Source organism: Desmodus rotundus, chromosome 11 (assembly GCF_022682495.2).
Source record: "Desmodus rotundus isolate HL8 chromosome 11, HLdesRot8A.1, whole genome shotgun sequence".
Lineage (NCBI taxonomy): Eukaryota > Metazoa > Chordata > Mammalia > Chiroptera > Phyllostomidae > Desmodus > Desmodus rotundus.
Window position 1 is genome coordinate 9,441,531 of NC_071397.1, and position 23,579 is coordinate 9,465,109.

Consider the following 23,579-nt stretch of genomic DNA (forward strand, 5'->3'; position numbering starts at 1 on the left):
TGTGCTCTGTACCTAGCAGGAGTGGAGCCAGGCTTTGTGGGGTCTAAGGCTTATACAGTTTGGAGGTCCTCTTTAAGAAAATAAAACACGCTGGAGAGCATTATGCTAAGTGAAATAAGCCAGGTGGTAAAAGACAAATACCATATGATCTCACTTATAAGCGGAACCTAATCAACAAAACAAACAAGCAAGCAAAATATAACCAGAGACACTGAAATTAAGAACAAACTGACAGTAACCAGAGGGGAAGTGGGAGGGAACAATGGGGGGATAAGGGGGAAGGGTTTCCAGGAACATCTGTAAAGGACACATGGACAAAATCGAAGGGAGGTAGGGTCAAGGGTGAGAAGTGGGGATGGCTGGGGTGGGGGGTAGGGAGGAAATGGAGACAACTGTACTTGAACAATAATAATTTTTTAAAAAAGTAGAAAAAGAAAAGAAAACACAGCCCTGGCGGGTGTAGTTCAGTTGGCTGGGTGTCGTCCCACACGAAGCTAAAGGTCGCTGGTTCCACTCCCAATCAGGGCACATGCCTGAGTTGTGGGTTTGGCACAAAAGGCAACCAGCCAATCAGTGTTTCTCTCCCTCTCTTTCTCCCTCCCTACCCCTCTCTCTACAATCAATAAGCATGTCCTGGGGTGAGGATAAAAAAATAAAATGCAAAATTACAAATACAAAATTAGGTATGGAAATGAATATTTATGTAGAGTGTGAAAAGAAATCATAACGACAAATGTTGTAAAGCTGATGAATACCACAAACATCACGAAACCCAAGAAAATGGAATACCTGGATGAGGTCATTGCTTGACCCACTAATACTTTTTTCCTCTACATACGAGTGTTTCAGCGGCATGATTTACCTCCCAACAGCGTACTGTGCAGATTTAAAAGTGGACAGAAAAGTTGCAAGAACTTTGTAAGAAACACCTACCCCCTGAATTCTACATTTAGCATTTTACTGTACTCATTGTATCACATATCTGCCCATCTATCCATTCCTCTAACCATCCGTCAATTCATCTCTTTTTCAATGAAGTAAAGATAGAGCAAGTCGCCCGTGCCAGTGTGTTTCCTGCCTACCACTTCAACATGCATATAGTTAATAGGAGAACATTTTTCACAACTCTCGCCTTTTAAAATTTGAGGGAAAATTTACATGGGTGAAATGTAAAAACTGTCAGTGAAGGGTATATACTTTTTGATCATTTCTTCACATGACAATACTTTTGTAATATTTTTCTGTAGAGAGGGTAGAGAGAGAATTCAGTCTTTTCTGAGCATGGTTAATCAAAAAAATTTTTTTTTGAGAGTAGAGATGCGTAAAATAAACAACTTCACATATACATAGTAGTCTGTGTAACACTGCTACAGGTTTAAGCAAAATTCTGATAAATTCTATTGACGTCTTTCCCACCAAAAAACCCACAACTATACAGTGCATTTAGAATTGGATGTGTTGTATTATCTAGTATATTTCTGCTGGGAGAGAACTGAATTGCCGAGAACTGAATCCATCAGTTACAATTTCTTACACCTGATGAATGGACAAAAAGTGTCTGCAGAGGAGCTTCTGGCTCTGTTATGTTCAGGCCTTGTTTCCCCACCCCTACTCTTCCACTTCTGCTGCCAGGGACCACAGGACTTGCCCTATCCTGTTACAACCTCTGACCCTGCACCTACAGGTTACAGCCCGGGGTGAGTTAGCACAGCAGGAAGGAGGAATATTCCTGAAGCAATTCCTGCAAGATCATGACAATGATCTCACTTTACACAAACGGGATGCAAACTACATAAATAAATCCAACTACATCTAAACCGAATGGGTCTCCAGCTTACCTCCCCTTAGGTGGATCCCAAAACTTCAGTGTGAAAGGAGTGTGACAGAAGGCAAGTTGGGTAGGAAAGAGACAGCAAATTGAACCAATCAAAGTTAAAACATCTTACTTTGCCAGTTTTACAAAACTCAGGATCACGTGGCCATGTTGCTAAGGTAAATAAGGGCTCCTGAAGTATGAGTTGTATTAGCTTCGTGGGAAATCCACTGGCTAACAGGGTAACCAGTCCACTTGGAGTAGGACAGAAAATTCCAGAAGATTCTACAAGATAAAATTTACAGACAACTGCATGTGTCTCAATATGAGAGATTTAGCAATTGGTGGAGAATTAGAGCTTGAATATTCTGGTGTGTTCAGAAAAAAACTACGAAAATAAAAAATAAGACAATTATTAACTCCATGGCAAACAGAAAGTTCAGGAAAAGCCATCATAATTGACTATATGACTCAGCTATATATCACTTGTATTGGTATAATAATGTAAACTCTGAAAATTTACCGTACAGCATCACCGAATAAGGAGGAGGAGGAATGAGAAGGGCGGTATAGGGCGGGGGCGGGGGCTGAAAGAGAGTGAAATCCTTACCAGATAGATCTCCCCAGGCAAGGGAAGCGAAAGAAAAAAATAAACTAACGGGGCCACATCAAGCTAAAAATTTTTTGCACAGCAAAGGAAATCATTAACAAATTTTAAAAAATTATCAGGGGGGACAAAGGAAAATGGAGGAAAAGGTACAGGGAGTAAGTAGAATAAATGGTAGGTACAAAATAGACAAGGGGAGGTTAAGGATAGGATAGGAAATGGAGAAGCCAAAGAACTTATATGTATGACCCATGGACATGAACCAAGGTGGGGGAATGATGGTGCGAGGGGACGCAGGGCAGAAGGGAATAAAGGGGAGGAAAAAAATGGGACAACTATAATAGCACAATCAATAAAATATATTAAAAAATTTTTTTTAAAACTTAATTTCCCCAATGCTGGAACCCTGGGCTGCACAGTCAGGCCAGGGGCTGGGACAGCTCACTCGAAGTGTCCCTCTCAATTTTTATCCACCGCACACGAACCTGCCGGCCACCGCCTCCTCACTGCCACCACACTGCGTCCTTTCCAACCCATCTCCTCATCTCCTCCCCGCTACACATCTGGATGAATATGGCTTCTTTAAATCCTTGGTTGTCAGACTTCCATACGGTTCAGTCTTCTGGCAGTTCTGGATGTTTTTTGTTTGTTTGTTGGTTGGTTGAGGTTACTTGTGCTCCCTCTTATGATTGTGCAAGGAGGTGAAGCGTGTCAACCTACGCCTCCTTCTTGACCAGGAGTCCTTATTGCCTATTTCTTTCACTAAAATACAAACTCCTTGAAAGCAGTAATCCTGCCTGTTGTATTTACTGATTTATGTCTCCAGTAGTAAGAACTCAGTTGGTACTTGGAACCCAGTAAAACATTTGTTTAATTAATTAATTAGTTAAACTGATCACTGGATGGATACATACAGCACTAGGTTAGGGTCCGAGGGAATGGTGCATATGTTGGGAAATGTTTCCAAGGTGTACTGAAACTGACCTCCAAAGGAGGACGGGGCTGAGAGACCCAAGAAAGGGGCTGACAACTGTAGAATTATAAAAAGAGTTTATTAAGGAAACTTATGGACAGAAGCAGAGTCTTGGGCAACAGCAAGACTATAAATCTCCACACCCAAAAGGGAATGGGTGGCTTCATATACCCTGCGTGGCCTCTAGGAGCACAGGTGGCTTGTAGCCACACGGCACATGCTTTTTAAGAGCTCTGCGTTGCAAAGCAGAAAACAACTTAATGGGCCTACTTGTCTATGTAAGAGTATTCCTTTCGGCTGATGTGGGCCTACTCTTCCGTGGTGAACTGGTCCTCCCTGATAGCAGCTTGCTTCTTAAGACAATGTCAGGGTCATGACAAGCACTAGAAACCATTTTGCCTAACAACATAGACTGGTTACTTTTGTAGGGGGAGAAGTATGAAATTAGGTGAAGACTTAGAATCATGTCTGGGCCCAGTGAGAAGTCACTGCAAAGTCCTGAGCAGAAAGAAAGTCCTAGGAGCTTGGGAATAATAGGTAGCCACCCACATGGGCCCTTTTCACACTCCTGTCCACTCCAAGCCCCCCTCAATTTGCTCCTTTGGCCCTTTCACCAGTTACATTATTCCCTTTGACTTAGTATACTGCCTTGTGGGAACTTACCCTCTGGCTATACTTGAAAAGAGTTTGCCCATCTGTATGAATAGGGAATTTCATTCAGTATTATATTATTTTAACCACAGAAAACACTGGAAAGATCCAATGAGTTCATCAAGAAGGTTAAATACAGTAGGATGAATTTGTAACATGAATACTATGCAGCCATGAACAATGGTGAAGCATTATTAGGTTAGAAACTAATATGGATTTCTAGTTTGTTTATTCATTTCATAAATATTTATTGAGCCCCTCATACGCTTCAGGCACTGTTCTAAGAACATGAACATGTGCATAAAAACAGGGTCCATGCCTTTACTGAATTCACAGTTGAGCTATTTTGGAAATATGACAAACTTTATTATCTAAGTCGCCATCTCTCCCAATACCAATACCTAAAAATCTTGAATGAAAACATAAGTATGATCTAGAATGCATGTTTTAAAGGTTGACATGTCCGGCACCATTCTGATTCTGGAACTTTTGTGTTTTCCCTTTCTGGAAGTTCGTAGGATTCTCTTTTCGTTCCTGGTGTTCTCAAGTTCCCTGATGATTGCCGTAATGTCACTATACTCAAAACAATTGTTCCAGGTACTAGATGGGCTACTGTAGTCTTGACTCGTATGTCTTCCAGTTCTTGGAAGTTTTCTTGACAATTTTGCTTTGTAATTTGTACTCATCCATTTTTGTTGATGATGATATTCCCTCTTTTAGAACCCCTATTATTCAGAGCTTTCGTATTTGAAATATCTAAGAGCATTTTTTTTGTTGTTCCCAGATGTTTCTTTTGCCAGCCTTCTGTTCTTCTTTCATGAATGTAAAAATCTTCTTAGTCCCAAGAATTCCAGTGACATTTTAAAAAGGTTTTTCCAACTCTCTGACTTGCTTCTCTTTCCTCCTTTTTCATATTTTTTAGTCTCTCTTTTATAGACTTTGTTTAAATATCTGTGCACAGTTGCTTGTCTGCTCACAGTTAAGAAGGGGTCACTAAAAAGATGCCTGGAAGTTCTTTGTACACAGGTGAGGTGACCTGACTGTAGCATTTTGCTGGGGTTTGTTGTGGACTAAATTGTGTTTCTCTTCCCCAAATTCATAAATTAAAGCCTTAACCCCCAGTGTGGCTACATTTGGAGATAAGGTCATTAAGGAAGTAATTAAGGTTAAATGAGGTCATAAGAGTGGGGCCCTAATCCAATAGGACTGGTGTCCCCATCAGAACAGGTAGAGACTTCAGAAACCTCTTCCTACACACACACACACACACACACAGGAGAGGCCATGGGAGGACACAGAGGCTGGGATTCTCAAAGTTGGTTCCAGGCCAAGAGAATGACCCAGGAACTTGATAAAATGCAAATTTTAAGTCTCCACCCAAAACCTGAGTAAGGAATTCTGAAGGTGAGGTCCAGAAATCCGTATCTTATCATCACCTCCCCGTGATTCTGATGCATGTGCAAGTTTGAGAACCACTGCTTTAGATGTACCCACTGGGAAAAAAAAGATTAGTAGCAAACACTGAACTTGAGATTTTAGAAAGATACCACTGAAATTAATCCAAAAGTAATAGAAGGAAGAAAATAATTATGTTAAGAGCAAAAATTTCCTACAATCTATTTTACTGTCTTTAATTCTATGTTAGGAAGCCTAGAGGGGTATTATCTTTGCTTCCGGGTTATACCAATCCCAGTTTTCCTCCAGGGTGGCTCTGACTAGGGGTCAATCAGTGCAAGGAAACTGGGTAAAGAGAAAGTAACACACAGAAGATCATTTTAAGACATCTCATTACAGATATCTGTGCAGATGTGTGCACACATTTTTCTCAATAGAATCACAAGAAAGTATTAATAATGATTTTCTTTGGGGGGAGGAACTTGGAGTAGGAGGGGTAGTTTTTATCTTTCTTTTAAAAATGTTCCTATTGAGTTTGAATTTCTAATCTTAAATCTATATTACTTATTTTTAAAAGAGTGATAACGAAGCTTATTTGGACTATGATTTTATGGGTGATCTTTATTTCCTTAAAAAACTTCATTAATGTGATAGTATTGTTAACACCAACAATGACGACAACAAAAACATGTTCCAATTCTGGACCGGGTCAGAGCCTCTTTCTTTTTTCTTGATGTAATTTACAGTCTCCCGAGAATAAATTAGCATGCCTGATAAAATGTGTAAGTAACTTCCTGATAAACTCAAAGGGAGTTGAAGACTTGTTTTAAGAAACCCATTCATTCTGTCAGTCAAGTGCCTAATCATCCCTAACCAAATATAATTTCGTTTTGAATCTAACAATTATCTATTTGTAAAACGACCCCATCAAGAGTAAATCTTTGAATTGGCTTGCTAGACTCCTTCTCCTTTGCAGCAAGACATGTAATAAACTTTGACAGATGGTCATAACTACCTTGGAAATGTTTTCTTTAATAGCATATAAACACGTCAAACCTTCAAAAACCTGAATAATGTTCACTTCCATTACTCTTTTAAAGGATGAAGGGATGATAAATGGCAGGACTGTAAAACTCTCGGAATAGAACGTATTCATTCATTCGATAAGTATTTGAGCGCCTACCATATGCGAGGCTTTGAAAAGTACTTGCATGTGTACCACGTGTCAGGCACTGTTCTACAGTCTGCGGATACAAAAAAATGAACAAACAAGATTGGGGGAATAAAACTACAGTTCCCCCAGTACCTTGCTCTTCCGCCTCTTCCCAGCTGGCTCTTCTTGCCATTATCCTTTTCCCATGATTCTACTAGTGCAGAAAAGCTCCGCCCACTCACCTGCCATTTGCCCGCTCTCTCGTTGGGAGATGCACTACAATTCCCACAATACCCGTGGGCGTACCCTATATGGACATAAGTTTTTCCCGGCCGGGCGGAGGATGACTACAGTTCCCAGAAAGCTTTACTTCCTCTCTTGGGTGTTATTGCCCCTTTCCCGGTGTGGGACACAGTTAAGAGAAAGAGTGTCTGGCCTGGGTGTTCCGTGCCCTTCCCCGGAGCAGGGACGAGGCCGACTTGACTACTGGGCGCTGAGCCGGGGAGGGAGCGCACAGGGCGGACGTCCCTTCTTCCTTGCTCACCTCTCGCTACTCTCCGTCTTGTGCATCCGCCGCCACCTGGACGGCTCCGGACACACTGCCGGGGCAGAGGTGGCGATCTCGGCCACCGGGGCCGTGGGGAGGTCGCGGCCCTTGTGGCGGCGGTAGCGGCGTCAGCACTGGGGAGGAGGACGAGGGAAGATGGCGTCGGAGCTGGAGCCGGAGGTGCCGGCCATCGACCAGAGTTTGCTGGAATGTTCGGCTGAGGAGACAGCAGGGGTGAGTGCCGAGACCCGGGCGGGGACATCCGGCCCTCGCAGGCCGAGCCCCGTGGGAGGACCTGACTCCTGCAAGTACCGGAGTTTCCCGGCCTTGACTTGGGGTAACCACCGCGCCGGTATCTCCGGCTTCCCCCAGTGGGAGCGGCCCGGGGAGGCCACCGGTCGTGCCCCTTTTCCTTCCCTCTTTATCTTCAAATAGCCGCAGGGCTGCTCGGTCCACCAGCCACCTTTACATTCCTGCCCAGGAGAACCGATCGCTCTTTATTATCACTCCTTTCCCCCACGCTCCCAGTAAGTCTCCGACAGAAGGGCCTTTGCACTTCATGCCAGGTCTTGCAAGGGGCGGGGGAAAGATTCTTCCTGGTGTTTGGGGTAACATCGCCCTACTTTCTCTTCCTGATCGCTTTTCCTGAGATAAGCAGAGCACTGGCTTTTCCGCCGAAAAATGCCACCGTTTTAACCGAGTCCCTACCTTGTTTCTGGCATTGCCCTGAACCCCAAAGGATGCAAAAGATGATGTTCTCCCGCTTTCCCGTCTTCGGTGTTGTTTTTACACCTGTTTGGTCAGTCAACAATGTTGATGGAGGCGCGGAAAGTAGTGCTTCGCGACACGTTTACTGTGTGTGAGAAAGTAGTCGGGGAGGCTGGAAGATTGCAACATTCTTTCCCTAGGAGTTGGGGTAGTTGGGTGGAGAACAGATACAACTTTGAGAGAGCAGATTTCAACCAACAGAAGTGAAGGTTAGATTGGGTCACTGCATAGTGGGGGGCAGTTATCCCCCAAGCTTAAACCATTCAAACCCCGTATCGTACTGAAACTGTAATGAGTGTTCTTGTGTAAGTAACGAAGTTGTAAGATAATAAACACATGGCTTCTTTCTTCAAAGACAGGGAACACCCATTGGAACAGATTGTCCCTAATGATTATGAATGGACCAAAACAACTCAGGCAGGCCCCACCTCTAAGGCCTTCAAGTTATTTTTTAAAAGTTTTTATTTATTTATTTTTAGAGAGGGGAAGGGAGGGAGAGAGGGAGAGAAACATCAGTGTGTGGTTGCCTCTCAGGTGCCCCCAATTAGGGACCTGGCCCTAAACTCAGGCATGTGCCCTGGCTGGGAATCGAACCAGCCACCGGCGCTCAATCCACTGAGCCACACCAGCCAGGGCTAAGGCCTTCAATTTAAAAAGCTACTAGGAAGGGAGTGGCCATTGATCACAGGTCAATAACCTGAATATTAGGAACCAAATTTTAGCAGGGCACTGTGAGGCTGTTGGTCAGTGAGGAGTTATTTTGGATAAATTGAAGAGGACACTAAAGTCCGAGTGGATGGAATAAATGACAGGAGTAGAGGTGAAATGTTTTAAAGAAATACGCTGATGAGTGATGTCTTTGCTTTTTTTTTTTTAAAAAAACCATGACTTGTTTAGGTCATTTTCATGTACTTTCTGCTTAACATGACAGCCACCCAAGGATTTTCAGCCCCGTTCGCCTTCCATTTACCAAAAATATTTTGAAAAGAAAAAGCAGTGTTATGTGTAAACCGTTAAATGATAATCATGGTTTTCCATATCTATGCCATCTTATTAATATCCCCGTGGATAACTAATCTGTTATCTACCTCAAAGTAATACTTTCTTTTACTCCCACCGAATTTTGTGTGTATTGGCCCAGTACTGCAGGTTACGTACTCTATTTTCCCAATACTAAACGTGCGCACTGCCAAGTAGTTTAGAGCTTCAACTCGAGGTTCCTAGGAAAACTAGTTACAAAACTGGTACCAGAAATCAGTGTTCCTAGTTCTGTTCAGTGGAATTCTCAAGCAAGTGCAGCAGGGGCAATGAAGGGAAATTCATCCAAAATTTATTAATCTGAACTTGATTGGAGTATGTGTAGATCACAGTCTGAGCTACATTTTACTTTTGCTCTGTTTACTTTCAATGGCTTTCTGAACAATAAGATGAAAGAAATGTTCAGCCTGAAGGCCAACAAAATTCCTTAAAGGAAATGCAACTATTAAAAAATAAGATTCTTCCAAGTATATAACCTGGACCTTGTGAGAGATTTGTCTGTATGCAGTTAAAACATCCTAACACTTGAAACTGTTTGCTTCATCTCCCGTACATACATCTCTTTATCACAAATTGAAATGAATTAGTGAAGTTTTCTGAGGTTAGAAGTACATGTTAGAGAGTGAACAAGTAAAGAAAGTAACTGTCACAGCCTTCAGACTCTGATACTGTAGCTTGTTGGGAACACAGCCACGTAAAATTACTCAATACGCACCGGTGTCGTCTTTCCCATACTTTATTTACACACGGCTTCTCGTCTATTAATACTGCGAGGGAGAAGCTCTGTCTGCGATCCCGCTTATCCTAACTAGTATGCCTCCCAAGTAAGAGCGTGGAAGCGCCCTCTCCAGTAACTTCAAGCTTAGGCTGTTAAAGAGGCCCTCCCCTCTCGGCCTTCCCTTTTTCTTGGCAGAATGGATTCCCCAAGCATGACTTTCCCAGCATGGTTTGAGCCTCTGTGGCAGGCTCCGCAGATTTGATTACAATGTGTTCCAAAGGGCGATCATGGTTGAAGAAGTATTGATATGTATTGTTTTGTGCCAAGGATGAAAGAAACACATAATCATTATAGAAGTTTTATGTCTCGATTATTTTTTGCTTAAAAATTTTTAACAGTTTTATATATAATGAAAATACACAACGCAGTGGTTTTTACTGTAGTCACAGAGTTGTGTGACCATCACCACAATCAATTTGAGGACATTTTCGTCAACCCCAGAAGAAATCCAATACTCATTTAGCAGTCAGTATTTTCACCTGAACTCCCAAGCCCTGGAGTCGTATTTTAGAATTAGTACTTCATCCCTTTTTATTGCAAAGTAATATTCCACTGTAGGCACATGCCGTATTTTATTTATCTGTTCATCTGTTGATGGAGGTTGGGTTGTGTCTACTTTTGGGATATTGACTCATGCCGCTGTGAACGTTTGTGTATTTTTTTTTTTGTGGGAACATATGTTTTTGTTTCTCTTAGGCTTACTATTTTCCAAAGTGGCTCTATCATTTTACTGCCTTCCCACCAACACAGTGTGAGGCGTGTGGAATTCTCATGTCCTTGTCAGCACCGTCACTGTCCTTTTCTTACAGCCCCTCTGTCGGGGGTGAAGCGGCTTCCGATCCTAGTTCAGATCCGTGTTTCCCTGTGACTCACGGCACTGACATCTTTTCGGGAGTGTTTTGGCTATTTGTATATCATCTTTGAAGTTTAAATTCCTATCTTTTGCCAGTTTTTAAATTGGATTTTTTGTTTTTTATTATTGAGTTTGTAATTATTTTGATTTGTGAATGCTTTTTTACTTCATTTTTAGGACTCATAATATGATTTGCTTAAATATTTCTTAATAATAATATAGTCTCAAACTCCAGTTCAGCAGTAGCAATTGTTACTCTACAATTAACTTACATGTTGGTTATCCAGGTTTGAAAGCAAAATCAAATGGAGTTAAAGGATGGAATTTTAATTTGGTATAGAATAATAATTAGATAATGTAATAAAAAGCTAACCTCTAGGGAATCTTTCGGTTTTGTGTTTATAGTTGCTCTCTATCCCCAGGCTTAAATTTAGCATTCAAAAAAGGAAAGGTCCTGGAAACCTCGTCATAACGTGTTTACTTTAGTGAATGAGTTGACAGTTTCTTTACTTCCCTGTGGAGGCCGACTAATAAGATAGTGTTTATTACTCTGTTTTGCACATTGGTGTCACAGCCACAAGTGTCTAAAAAGATAGTGTTTATCACCCTGTTTTGCACGTGGGTGTGACAACACAGGTGCCTGAAATAAGGACAAAATAACATGCAACCAAATCAGAAATCTCAATGGTTTTTCAGGTTGAACAGTTACACAATTAGCTTAAGTTAGTGAGAATATGAAAAACTACAGATTTTATTCTTTTGAGAAATATGTGAGCCATTATCCTAAAAGGCAGAGTTTTTCTCCCTGCTAACTTTTTCATCACAACTTTTTTTTTCCCTTTTAATTTATGCTGTTGCAAGTGACAAATTCAATATCTCCGGTATTGAATTCTCATGTAAAGGTACTTTGCTTTGTATATTGTTTGAATTTAATGCCATTAAAATGCCTGTAGTAGATGCCAAATCTGTTACATGGTTTTGAATTTAGAATATATGCCTGCCTATCTTGAACCAGATTTTTATATATTAATAAGTTATAATAATATAACTAGAATGAAATGCTTGTTTCACTAATAATATATTTTATATAAGGTGGCTGATGTTTTTCTTAACCGAAAGCTGATAATAGTTTCTGAATTTTTTATTTAAGAAACCTTTGAACAGATTTCACCAGTGTTGTGTAAGCTACAAAAAGATAATTTTAAAGAGCATTATCTTTTATTTTCCTTGTATTAAAATTCTGCAAGTGAAGTTAAGAGAAATGGAAACACAAAAATAAGAACAAAAGTTTATTTTAAAACAAAACCTTTAAATGTGTTGTAAATTAAAATTGCCTGAGGAATAATTTTCCAGGATCATGGAGATGAATTCTTTGAAACTTTTTTTAATTACAATTGACATTCAGTCTTGGCTGGTGGGGCTCAGTGGATTGAGTGCTGGCCTGCAAACCAAAGAGTTGCTGGTATGATTCCTAGTCAGGGCACATGCCTGGGTTGCGGGCCAGATCCCCAGTAGGGGGCACATGAGAGACAACCACACATTGATGTTTCTCTCCCTCATGCTCCCTTCCCCTCTCTCTAAAAATAAGTAAATAAAATCTTTTTTAAAACATAAATTACAATTGACATTCAATAATCTTTTTAAATTACAGATGACATTCAGTATTATTTTATAGTGGTTAGACAATTACATGATTACGAAGCAATCCCCCCAATGATTCTAATCTAGTACCCATCTGAATTCTTTGGCTCTTAATACTTAATTTTCTATTCATAAACAGTAAGTTACTTAGGATAATATGAGTCTATCTTCATATTTTAAATATTTTTTTTATTTATTTTTAGATAAATGGGGGGAGGGAGGGAGAAAGAGAGAGAGAAAAAACATTGATGTATGAGAGAAACATCAATTGGTTGCCTCATCCATGATCCTAACTGGGGACCTATCCTGTAACCTAGGCATGAGCCGTAAATGGGAATCGAACCAGCAACCTTTCAATTTGTGGGGTGATGCCCAACTCACTGAGTCACACCAATCAGGGCTTCATTCATATTTTAAATAGGGTTTGCTGACTTGGGTGAAAAACTGGACATTTACCCTTGGATACAAGCCTATAAGCGTTTTTTTTTAGTTCAAAGAATTAGATTCTGGTTTTCTTGTTGGTTGATGACTCTTTTCCTTTTACTGTTTACTTTTTTTGTCCTTTTGTTGTCTTTTTATAATTACTGAACTGTGTCTTTGTGTGTGATTTTGATCTAGAGTCACTGCTCTAAAGTAAGAAAGACTCCTTAAACCTGTGGGATTTTCCCCCAAGAAGTGCTGTTTAAAAGAATTTAGTCTCTTACCTACTTGCATAAAGCTTCCATCAAGCCACTTAGCTTATGGAAAAGATTTTTACATTTAAGAACAGTTCTCTGAAATGTGAAATTGACTAGGAAGTTAATATGAGGTTTGTCCAGAAGGTATCCAGCCATGTAATATGAAAAATAGAGACATTTATTGAAGATACAAGAAACATTGTATACAGGACAATGACACCCTCAGTCCCCTTCAAAGTAGGCACGATGGGACCTCACACAGTTCTCCCAATTGCCATCAGCTGCCCCGTCATATGTCCTAGAATCTCATCGATGGTTTGAAATCTCTTCCCTTTCAAAGGTGATTTCAGTTTAGGGAAAAGCCAGAAGTTACAGGGTGCCGTATCTGGGCTGTAGGGCGCCAGTCACCTGGGTGACTTGATATTTTCGCCAAAAAACTCTGCACGAGACATGATGCATGAGCGGGTGCGTTGTCGTGATGAAGCTGCCAGTCACTAGTTGCCCATAGCTGTGGCCTTCTGAATCTCTGAATACTTTCCATGGAGCAGTGTTCGAGCTTAACGCAAAATTTGATGCAGATTCATTGCTCTACTCACTCAGTCATTTTGAATGTGACGGCCACTCAGTACACATGCTCGCTCAACGGTGTCTGCCACCCCCACTGACTAGTACAGTGAAGTCGTCATTGTTCACACATGCTCATTCCAGTCCACTCTCCTTGGCTGCCAGGTTATATCGATGTTGCACAAACTGTTCTCATTATATTAACACTGGTTGAACTTTTTGCAGACAGACTTTGTATACACCACCTCATGAATACTTAAAATCTCTTTCTGTATGTTATTTTTAGAAGCAAGGAAGTGGGCTGAAGATTATACAAGTAATAGTTAAAATGAAGATCTTACACTGTTGTCTTATGGTGTTGGTTATCACTTAAACATAATGAGGATGTCATTTGGAATTCAGGTTGTAATTCATAGGTAAACACTGGACCTGGATCTTAGAACAGCATTTTTGTAAAAGTGAGTCAGTTATGTTTTCTGATTTTAAATTTTTACTTGGTTTAGAGCCAGAATGAGTTGTAATTACACAAAGTAGTATGGAGGGCAAATTACCATACAGACTGAATTGGCAGGAGAGGCAGGGATGAGTGACAATACAAGGGAAAGACTTAAGGAAATAGGGAACAGAAAGGAGGTGGTTTGAAAGATGCTTTACCTAGGGCTTATTTGGTTTAGTTTTTAGAGACTGCAGGACTGGATCTGCTTTATCCCTGTTTTCATTGAAACCACACTGAGCATCCTTCCACAGTATTAGTGTAATGTGACAGTAGTAAGAACATATATAGTCACTCAGTTAACAGATTTAATGCTCACTGGAGCCATGTTCTGTTTTAGATCTGGGGGATATGGAGATGGGAGATGGAGGTGAAGAATGGGCTAAGAAGACATTTTAGAGAAAGTGAGACTGAGATCTGGAAAATTAGTAGATAATACCCTTATAAAGCAGAGAGAGCAGAGCCAATACGAGTCTGGGGGAGAAGATGGGAGAGTGTTGATTGATACAAGGCAGAGGACCTTGTCGGTCATGTCAGGGGAGTTGGCTTGATTCTCAGTACAAAAGGACGCTGAATGTCATGAACAGATTGGCATTTTTGCAAGAATCGCTGTGGTAGTGAGGTTGGGAAATGGACTGTAGAAGGGCAAGACGAGTGGAGATCACCAGTTAGGGCACGGTTGCACTAGTTCTGGTGAAAGATGGGAATAGAGGGTTTGGACTAGGTAGCAGAGATGGAGAGAAAGAAATGGACGGATTCAATATTTTTTTTTTTAGTATATCTTATTGATTATGGTATTATAGTTGTCCCATTTTTTTCTCCCCTTTATCTCCCTCTTCCCAGTACCCCCATTCCCTCCAGAATTCTCCCCCTTAGTTCATGTCCATGGGGGTCATACATATAAGTTCTTTGGCTTCTCCATTTCCCATACTATTCTTAACCTCTCTCTGTTTTGTACCTACCATTTATGCTTCTTATTCCCTGTACCTTTCCCCCATTTCCCCCCCTCCCCACGGATAACCCTCCATGTGATCTCCATTTCTGTGATTCTGTTCCTGTTCTAGTTGTTTGCTTAGTTTGTTTTTCATTTAAATTCAATTGTTGATAGTTGTGAGTTTGTTGTCATTTTACTGTTCCTAGTTTTGATCTTTTTTCTTAGTCAAGTCCCATTAATATTTAATATAATAAGGACTTGGTGATGATGAACTCCTTTAACTTGACCTTATCTGAGAAGCACTTTATCTGCCCTTCCATTCTAAATGAAAGCTTTGCTGGATAGTGTAATCTCGGTTGCAGGTCCTTGTCTTTTATGACTTTGAATACTTCTTTCTAGTCCCTTCCTGCCTGTAAGGTTTCTTTTGAGAAATCAGCTGATAGTCTATAGGAACTCCTTTGTAGGTAACAGTCTCCTTTTCTCTTGGTGCTTTTAAGCTTCTGTCCTTATCTTTAATCTTGGGTAATGTAATTATGATGTGCCTTGGTGTCTTCCTCCTTGGGTCCAGCTTCCTTGGGACTCTCTCAGCTTCTTGGACTTCCTGGAAGTCTATTTCCTTTGCCAGATTGGGGAGGTTTTCTTTAATTATTTATTCAAATAAGTTTTCAATTTCTTGCTCTTCCTCTTCTTCTGGTACCCCTATGATTTAGATGTTATAATGTTTAACGTTGTCCCAGAGGTTCCTAAGCCTCTCCTCATTTTTTTGAGTTCTTGTTTCTTCATTCTGTTCCTATTGAATGTTTATTTTCTCCTTCTGTTCTATCTAACCCTTCCCTTCATTTTTGGTCCCCTGTATATTTTTTATTATTTCACTTTGTAGAGCCTTCACTTCTTCCTTCATTTTGCATCCATACTCAATCATTTCTGTGAGCATCCTGGTTACCAGTGTTTTGAACTCTGCATCTGATAGATTAGCTGTCTCCTCATTGCTTAGTACTTTCTCTGGAGTTTTGACATGTTCTTGCATTTGGACCATATTTCTTTGTCTTGGCACACCTGCTACGTTTTAAGAGGCAGAGCCTTAAGTATTTGCCAGGGCAGGACATCACAGGTAGCTGTGTTGTGGTGCTGTATGTGGGGGAGGGGTCAGAGAGGGAACAATGCTGCTTGCTCAGCTCTAACCCCGCTTTTAGTCACTTCCCCCGTAACCTACAAGCAAATTGTGCTCTTTAGGTGCTGCCCTGGTGTTGATTCTCAAGTGGGTGGGCTTTTGTACATTCTAGGACCCCGTGGGTCCCTCCAACAAACTCTTCTGTGGCTAGTGATTTATGTGATGGTTTGTCGTGGCCATTTTCCCGTACTGCCTGCAGAAGTTTGCTTCTGGAGTTGGGAGAGGGGCTCATTTCACTTTAATTTTACTTTCACTTTAAGTAGAATTCTAAAATAGTTTGGATTTTAATAAAGTTCTAAGTTTTGCCCTTTTTGAAAAGAAGACATATAGTGATGAGTGTTGTCAACAAAATAATTTATGACTCTTGTTATTTTTGTACCTAAAAGAAAATAGAGTAGATTTATTCACATTAGTAGTTGATTGACATTGTTTAAAACTTTTTCTTTTTTCTTTTTTTAAAGAAATGGCTGCAGTCAACTGACCTCACTAGAGAAGTGTACCAGCATTTAGCTCACTATGTACCCAAAATCTACTGCCGGGGTCCCAACCCCCTCCCACAGAAAGAGGACACGCTGGCACAGCACGTTCTGTTGGGGCCTTTGGAGTGGTACCTTTGCGGTGAGGATCCTGCGTTCGGATTTCCAAAACTTGAACAAGCAAACAAACCTTCTCATCTTTGTGGTCGTGTTTTTAAAGTAGGAGAGCCTACGTACTCTTGCAGGTAAAACATCATAATTCTCTCTCTAAAAGGCTCCTCTTGTATTTACTTGACATTTTTCCCCTGAAATCTTAACGTCTATGTTTTTAAATTATGAAGTATAATATTTATGTATAAAAGTATACCCAGCAAGTACATGCAGTGTAGTAAGTAATTATGAAACACACTTCATGTAATTATTTTCCAGGTCACCAGCATTCCAGAAAGCTACTGTGTGCCTTCTTCCTAGCCCATAATTAACTCCTACCTTGACTCTCGTAATAATCACTTGCTTGCTCTTCTTGATAGTTTTTTAGTTACAGTACTTCATTTTGATGTTCGAATTATTCCACATTTGGTCTGTGGGAGCCCGATCACACTAGCTTCTTTACCCTTTTCACAGGCCTTCACTGGTGAGTGAGTGCTTCTTTGCTTTCTGGCTCCAGGCATCCACAACTCACTCTTTGCTTACTCTGACCTGTATATAGGATCATGTTACCTGAGCAAACCGGGTCCGAATGCTCAGTAGTGGCCAGCTACAGGATGATTTTATGAGAAGGGGCTTTATTGTGAGCCAGCAAGCAAGGACAAGCACCTAGTCCATCTTTATGAGGGGAAGTCTTGCACAGACGTCAAGGTAGACTTTGTTGTGGCTTGTATGGGTGGTGATGTGTTAGCGCTTACGCAGTCAGGAAACCTGCTTAAACATGTATCACATGTTCGGAAATGGTGGAAAATCTCCACCTCCGTGAATAAACAAAATCTCTGTGTAACAAAATCATGGTATCTGTTCATATTAGTTAGTATAACTAGATAACCCATTGTGTGAATGTACTATTAATAGAGACATTGTGTAACATTTTTTTGTAAGAGTTTTCCTGTAATTTTGGGGAAGGCCTCTGAGTGTCCATGGATGGTTAGAATACCAGTAGAGATATTTTTATATATTGAAAGACTGTTAGATCTAGTTTTTTGTCTGTCTTCACAAAACCTTCTTTGAGTCCTTAGTTGATACTTGGAGCAACAGAGCTACTTTGTGCTCACGATTTACTTGCAGATGAGGGACTGAGCTTCATCTGTCCAGTAACCTCTTTTTGTAGCAAAAGGAACCCGTTTCAAAGTGTCCTTTTGTATGACATGTCTTTCCATTTTCAGTCTGGAGCATTTCCTCAGTTTTTTAAAAAATCTTTATTGTATTTTTTTCCATTACCATTTAGTCCCCTTGTGCCCCCGTCCCCCAGCAGTCACCACACGGTGTCCATGTCCGATGTCCGTGAGTCCTTTTTCCTTTTTGCTCAGTCCCTCTACCCCTCCTCAGTTTTTCTTTGACTCTCCTTATCTTGATACTTTTGAAGATGACAGGCCTGTTGTTTGGTAAATGTCTGGCAGTTGGCTTTGTCTGACACGCTTCATGATCAGGGTTAGGTTGTGTCTTTCACAGGAACGTCACAGGAATCACCTATTCTCACAGGATTTTGATTTGTCTAATACCTGGTGATGTTAACTTCGGCCACTTGATTAAGGGGATGCTGCAAGACTTCACTGTAAAGTTATTCCTTTTCTCTCTCTAACCACTAAGTACTTGCAGGGGAGGTATTTTGAGACTATTAAATATATATGCTGTTTCTTACCAAACATTCTCTCTCTACATTTATTTTTATTAGTATGTATTCATGGGGTCCCATTCGTGGGGGTCTGATTTTATTTTTTAGATTTTCTTTTTTATCTTTAGAGAGCGGGCAAGGGAGGGACAAAAGAGAGGGAAAGGAACATCCATTTGCGAGAAAAACATTGATCATTTGCCTCCTGGGGACCTGGCCCACAACCAAGGCATGGGCCCTAACCAGGAATTGAACCAGCGACCTTTGGGTTTGAGGTACGATGCCCAGCCCACTGAGCTGCATCAGTCAGGGCCCATTATTCTTGTGCTTAAATTGTTCTAGGTGTGACCCATGAGAGGCCCTTCAAAGCTGTCTGTTCTTTTTTCATGTCCCCATCATTCTTTGAGTATTTCCTTTTTCTTTCAGACACAAGATGTTGGAGCTATATCTTGGATGTTTTCCCTTCCCCAGCCCTGAAATCAACCATTTCTCCAAGAATCTGCTCTTTTTCGTAGAGATCAGTGTTTAGAAGTAGGGTACCAGGGGTACTTGCTGCTACTGGGTATGTCAGTGGCCCCAGGCCCTCTCGGTGGGTCTCTGCGTGTAGACAGTTGCTGGAAGAGTTACGGGAAGCCGTGCATCTCCAGCGATCTCTGCAGTTGCAGTCCGACGCCACAGGATTCTTCTCGTTTTCTCCCTTTGCGTGCTTGAAGCTTCCTTCTAACGAACCTGATTCCCATCCTAAAAATATGTACTTATTTGATCATTCACCTGGATGAAACCATTCTCTTGCTGCTGCCGCCACCGCCCAGCTCTGCATACTTGACCTCCTTTGCCTCATTTGGGCTTCACACTCTGTGCTGGACCGTAGTGGCCTCCCTCCCGCTCCTTGTTAGGGCAGATATAATGAGCCTTACTTTAAAATGCATGGTCTTTAATTCACACCATGGCCTCTCTGGTGTCTCAGCTGCATTCTACCTCGACCAGAATTTCAAAGTCCTCTGGAGCATTAGACCTGAAGTATCTCTGTGGCACTCTCAGTTCCATAGCAGCCGCTCTCCAGTAAATAGAGAGTGTGGCTCTCTGCGTGTGCATCCCAGCCTCCAGCCAACAACTCACTGGTGACCCCCACATCGACTGCTGCCCCTCTCCGGCCCCTTCCATCCTACACACATTCCATCTTTCTGGTGCCCTGACCCTCAGCTATTTTCACCTGCCCCGAACTCTGATCTAGTCTCAGCTCAGCAGAGCCTTCCTGCGCTGGGTAGGCTGCAGCTCAACTAAGCCACCCTGGTCAGGGCAAGACTTGGTCTTTTTAATAGAGTTCTATTTTACAGTGAGACTTCTTTCTTTGGAAAAAGCATGCTTGAAAAGTCTTTTATGATTATTTTTTAATTGTATTCTTTTCTATTACCATTTAGCCCCCTTACATCCCCCACCCCCTGCAATCACCACACTGTTGTCCACGAGTCCTTTCTCCTTGATTGCTCCACCCACAGCCGTGCATGCTCCCACCCCCAAGAGCTGCCAGCTTTCTACCTATGTGTCTGTCTCTATTTTGCTTATTGATTCAGTTTGTTCTCTAGATTCCACATGACCAAAATCTTGTCTTTCTCTGACTGGCTTATTTCACTTAGCATAGGTCCTCCATGTCCATACACATTGTCTCAAAAGGTAAAAATTTCTTTTTTATGCCCAAGTAGTATTCTACTGTGTAAATGTCCCATAGTTGTTTTATTTATCCACTCATCCACTGAGGGACGCTTGGGCTGCTTCCATATCTTGGCGAGTGTAGATAAAGCCACAGGGAACATAGGGGTGCTCGTGTTCTCTTGAACTAGTGTTTCGGGTTTCTTCAGATACATTCCCAGAAGTGGCATCGCGTGTTCTTAAGGCAGTTTCATTTTGAAGTTTTTGAGATATTGTTACAGGAAAACCCCCCGCCACTGGGGCTCTTCTGCTGTATGGTTCTTTTTGCCCAGTACTGATATGAACTGTGGCTCTCAGTACCTGCGTCTGGTAAAAAGGAAAGGAACTATTTTTTCAAAAGTTACACAGGTTTAGAGTAATGGCTTAATGTTGCCATTAAGTCCCAAAGTCCCTTTAAAACACCCGCCCCCCCCCCCCCCACACACACACACAGTCCTGCCTCCCCTTGCCAGACCAGGCCAGTCAGCGGGGCCGTGTATCAGGAAAAGAAATAGAAGTCTGAAGCTCCTGTTGTTAACCCAAAACCGCATCCTCATGGTGGGCCAGTGGGAGTCCTGCGTTCTTCCAGACCCCTGAGAGCGAGCTCCGGCGGGCTGCTGCATCCTGCTTTCCTGCCTTCTAAGCCACATGGTCTAGAGACCCCTCTCTGCTCCCGAAACCACGTGGCTAAGCCCCAGCTTGGGGGCCACGCCTGGGTTTAATCCTGGCGCAGATCTTCCTGTGTAACCCCATTTCCGACTCCTCCCACACTGGGTTACACCTGCCAGTAGCCTGGTTTCTGTTGCCTTTCTCGGCTGCCTTTGTCAGTCCAGGCCAGCGTGGCCCCTCTATGCAGAAGCTGCCTCCAAGCTGCTCTCTCAGGAGCAGGAATCCCCTCAGGTTACATCACATCACATCAGGGTCAGAGTCATGCCCACACCCCTGGCTCTGAGGGCAGGCACAGCTTTTTAACTTCATTAAAACACTGGTCAAGTTTGTCAGATATGCAGTGTAGGTCTCAATGGCCCAACTCCACTTTCCTCATCCCCCAAGTGATAGTGTGGGGGTTTTCCCCATTTTGGGGGACCTTCAGCGCAACAACCTGTTACAACCCCCTTTCAAATAAAATCCTTTATAATCTTATAATGGGCAAAGGTCTCATTATACACTCTTGTCCAGCAGCTTCCTCCTGAACATAGCCGCTGTCCTACCTACCCTTGGGTCCGGGGGGGTACCTGAAAGACTGGGGGATGTGGCGTAGAGGGTGCCCTTCCCATGAGGGGAAGGGTCTTGCAGAGTCCTTGGCTGTCCCCGGGGAGTGGCAGCCTCGATGTCCGAAAGCTAGCATCCTTGTCAGATTATGGAGATGACAGATTTGGCAAGAGGGTGAAAAGGCACAATTAAACCATAACCACTGACAAAGGCAGGGACCCATTTTTCAGTGTCTCATGTTAGGAAAGGAGTGGCTTAAGTGGAGGTAGGTGTGCGATGCATGCTATGCCTGCCCAAAGCCTTTTCCCCCACTATACTTACCTTGGCCTGAAGGGAATATTTTAGGGTCTCCCCCCTTTCAGATTTCTGGGCCCTTTCTGTCTGAGCCATTAGGGCAGAAAAGGAAAATCAGTTAAAGTGAAGCCCACAGACCACCCCAACCCTTCACCGACCCAACCACCTAGGTCAGCCAAAGCATTGCATCTCGGGGCCATGAAGAAGATGGGCCCCTTGAGTGAGGCCTGTATTGCAACCAGTCGCTCAGGTAATGGGTCACAGGCACACGCCCTAGGAAAACAGAAGGAAGAACACACGGGTTCATTCACATGACAGTCCCCAAACCAGCCTCTGTGCCTGGGAGACTGTCTTTTGGGAACCCTTCCAGTTGCAAGGCCCTTGCTGCAGTGACATCTAACAGTGGCGATTTGACAGGTCCTTCGTGCCTGTAAGTTGACCGTCTTTGGTGATGTTACACACCCACTTTCAACTTCCAAGTGAAAACACACTGAGCACGGCTGCACTGGCCCAGTGATTTTCCCTCAGCCACCATTCTTCTCCCTAAGATCACCCTCATTGTCATTAAAGGGACTACACTGACTGTTTTAATTTTGCCTGTTTGTGCAAACACACCAAGGGCAGCCAGGGACCATACGTGATCTTTAAGTCCGCTCTGCTGGCACTCACACAGGGAGCCTTTAGATGGAATTTTCAGTCTGCCCTCGGGGCACAGAAGCTGAGCCCCACATCTGCCACCTGGCTTCGCCTGTACCAGCTGTTTCACTCAGGACCTTGAGGCTTCCGTTGTGCCCACAGGTTTCTTTTCAGCCATTTTTTAGGAAAGCAACCTTTGTTCCTTCCCTGGAAAGACTGCCACGAACCGCACACCCAGCCAAAGTACCAGGCTTTTCTTGTGGGCTTTCGCTGGCTTCGCAAGTCAGTCCCAGTCCCTCAGGGCTTTCTGGTGACGACCAGACCCCAGACATGCCTCCGTCAGGCGTGACATCCCGGTCAAAATCTCAGTTCACAAACCTCCATTAACTACTGGTTCTATTGGTTTTATGCAAAGAAACCTTCTGTCATCTTTCAGAATGCCAAATTCTGGAGGGATCGGGTAGGGAGAGAAATACAAAGTGGGAAGGAAAATCTTTGTCCTTCCAATAGCCACTAAAACTGCATTCCCATGTCGTAAACTTCCCCGTTCACTTTCCTGCATAGTGTGAAGTTTTCCCTGGGAGCGCACAGGTGGAGGCGCTCTCTGGTGCCCTGGCACAGACGGCTGCTTTGCCTCAGGCCGAATCATCATCAGCCCCGAATGACCCTCCCTGGGTCCTGGGTGGCAGAGGCGTTCCCCCCAGCGGGTATGGCCCGTCTCTCCTAGGTCTCCCGATGCAGAGGATTTCTGATCAGAAACACAGGAAAATTCAAATCGCATTCCCGTAAAATCAGAAAACAGGTTGAGGTGTCCTTTCCTTCAGGTTTAAAACTTTCACAGCCTTTATGCATACGTCTTTACCTATCCATATCTACCGCAATACACTTTAAGTCCTGGTTCCTTTTCACTCTGGGAAGGACTGCAGTCAAACTCGGTGCCTGGCAGTTAAAGTCCCCGGCACATGCACCATGCACTGAAAGTCCCTAGATGGTGGGGACATCCTGCAGCTTTCCGAAGCTTAGACCTTGCAAACACCCTGGAACCCCAGTTCCTGACGTTCAAAACCAGAGCTCTCCCTGTCAGAACTAGTTGCACAGAAAACCCAACCAGCAGTGCCCACAGAGCAGCAACACACAGCATTGAACTGAGGAGCATGCTTAGCCCACCACCTTGCCCACTTCCAAGATGGCGGGACTCTCACATGACCCATTATCCAACATGGCAGCCCCCATGCACACTAGGTCTTCCCAGACGGCAGCGCTCATGTACGCCACATCCTCCATTGTGGGGGCACTCACGTGATTCACCCTCCATTTTACCCAAAATGGCAGCACACCCACCTGGCTTGCTGTCCAGTCTCCAACATGCTCATGGGCTCTGCTTACAGAGCCTA

At 42.8% G+C, this 23,579-nt stretch overlaps 1 protein-coding gene across 7 annotated transcripts in view; it reads left to right on the plus strand.

Moving 5' to 3' along the window:
• The first annotated feature begins 6,967 nt into the window (after positions 1 to 6,967).
• Positions 6,968 to 23,579, plus strand: part of UBR2 (ubiquitin protein ligase E3 component n-recognin 2) — a 95,624-nt gene continuing 79,012 nt past the window's right edge. For all 7 annotated transcript variants that reach the window (XR_008425592.2, XR_006655113.3, XM_053914194.2 and 4 more), the window contains exons 1-2: positions 6,968 to 7,373; positions 16,518 to 16,777. Coding sequence is in view for 5 of the 7 variants with exons in the window: in XM_053914194.2 (XP_053770169.1) it covers positions 7,296 to 7,373; positions 16,518 to 16,777 (338 nt within the window). In the remaining 2 variants the exon portion in view is untranslated. The remainder of the gene's footprint in view (positions 7,374 to 16,517; positions 16,778 to 23,579) is intronic.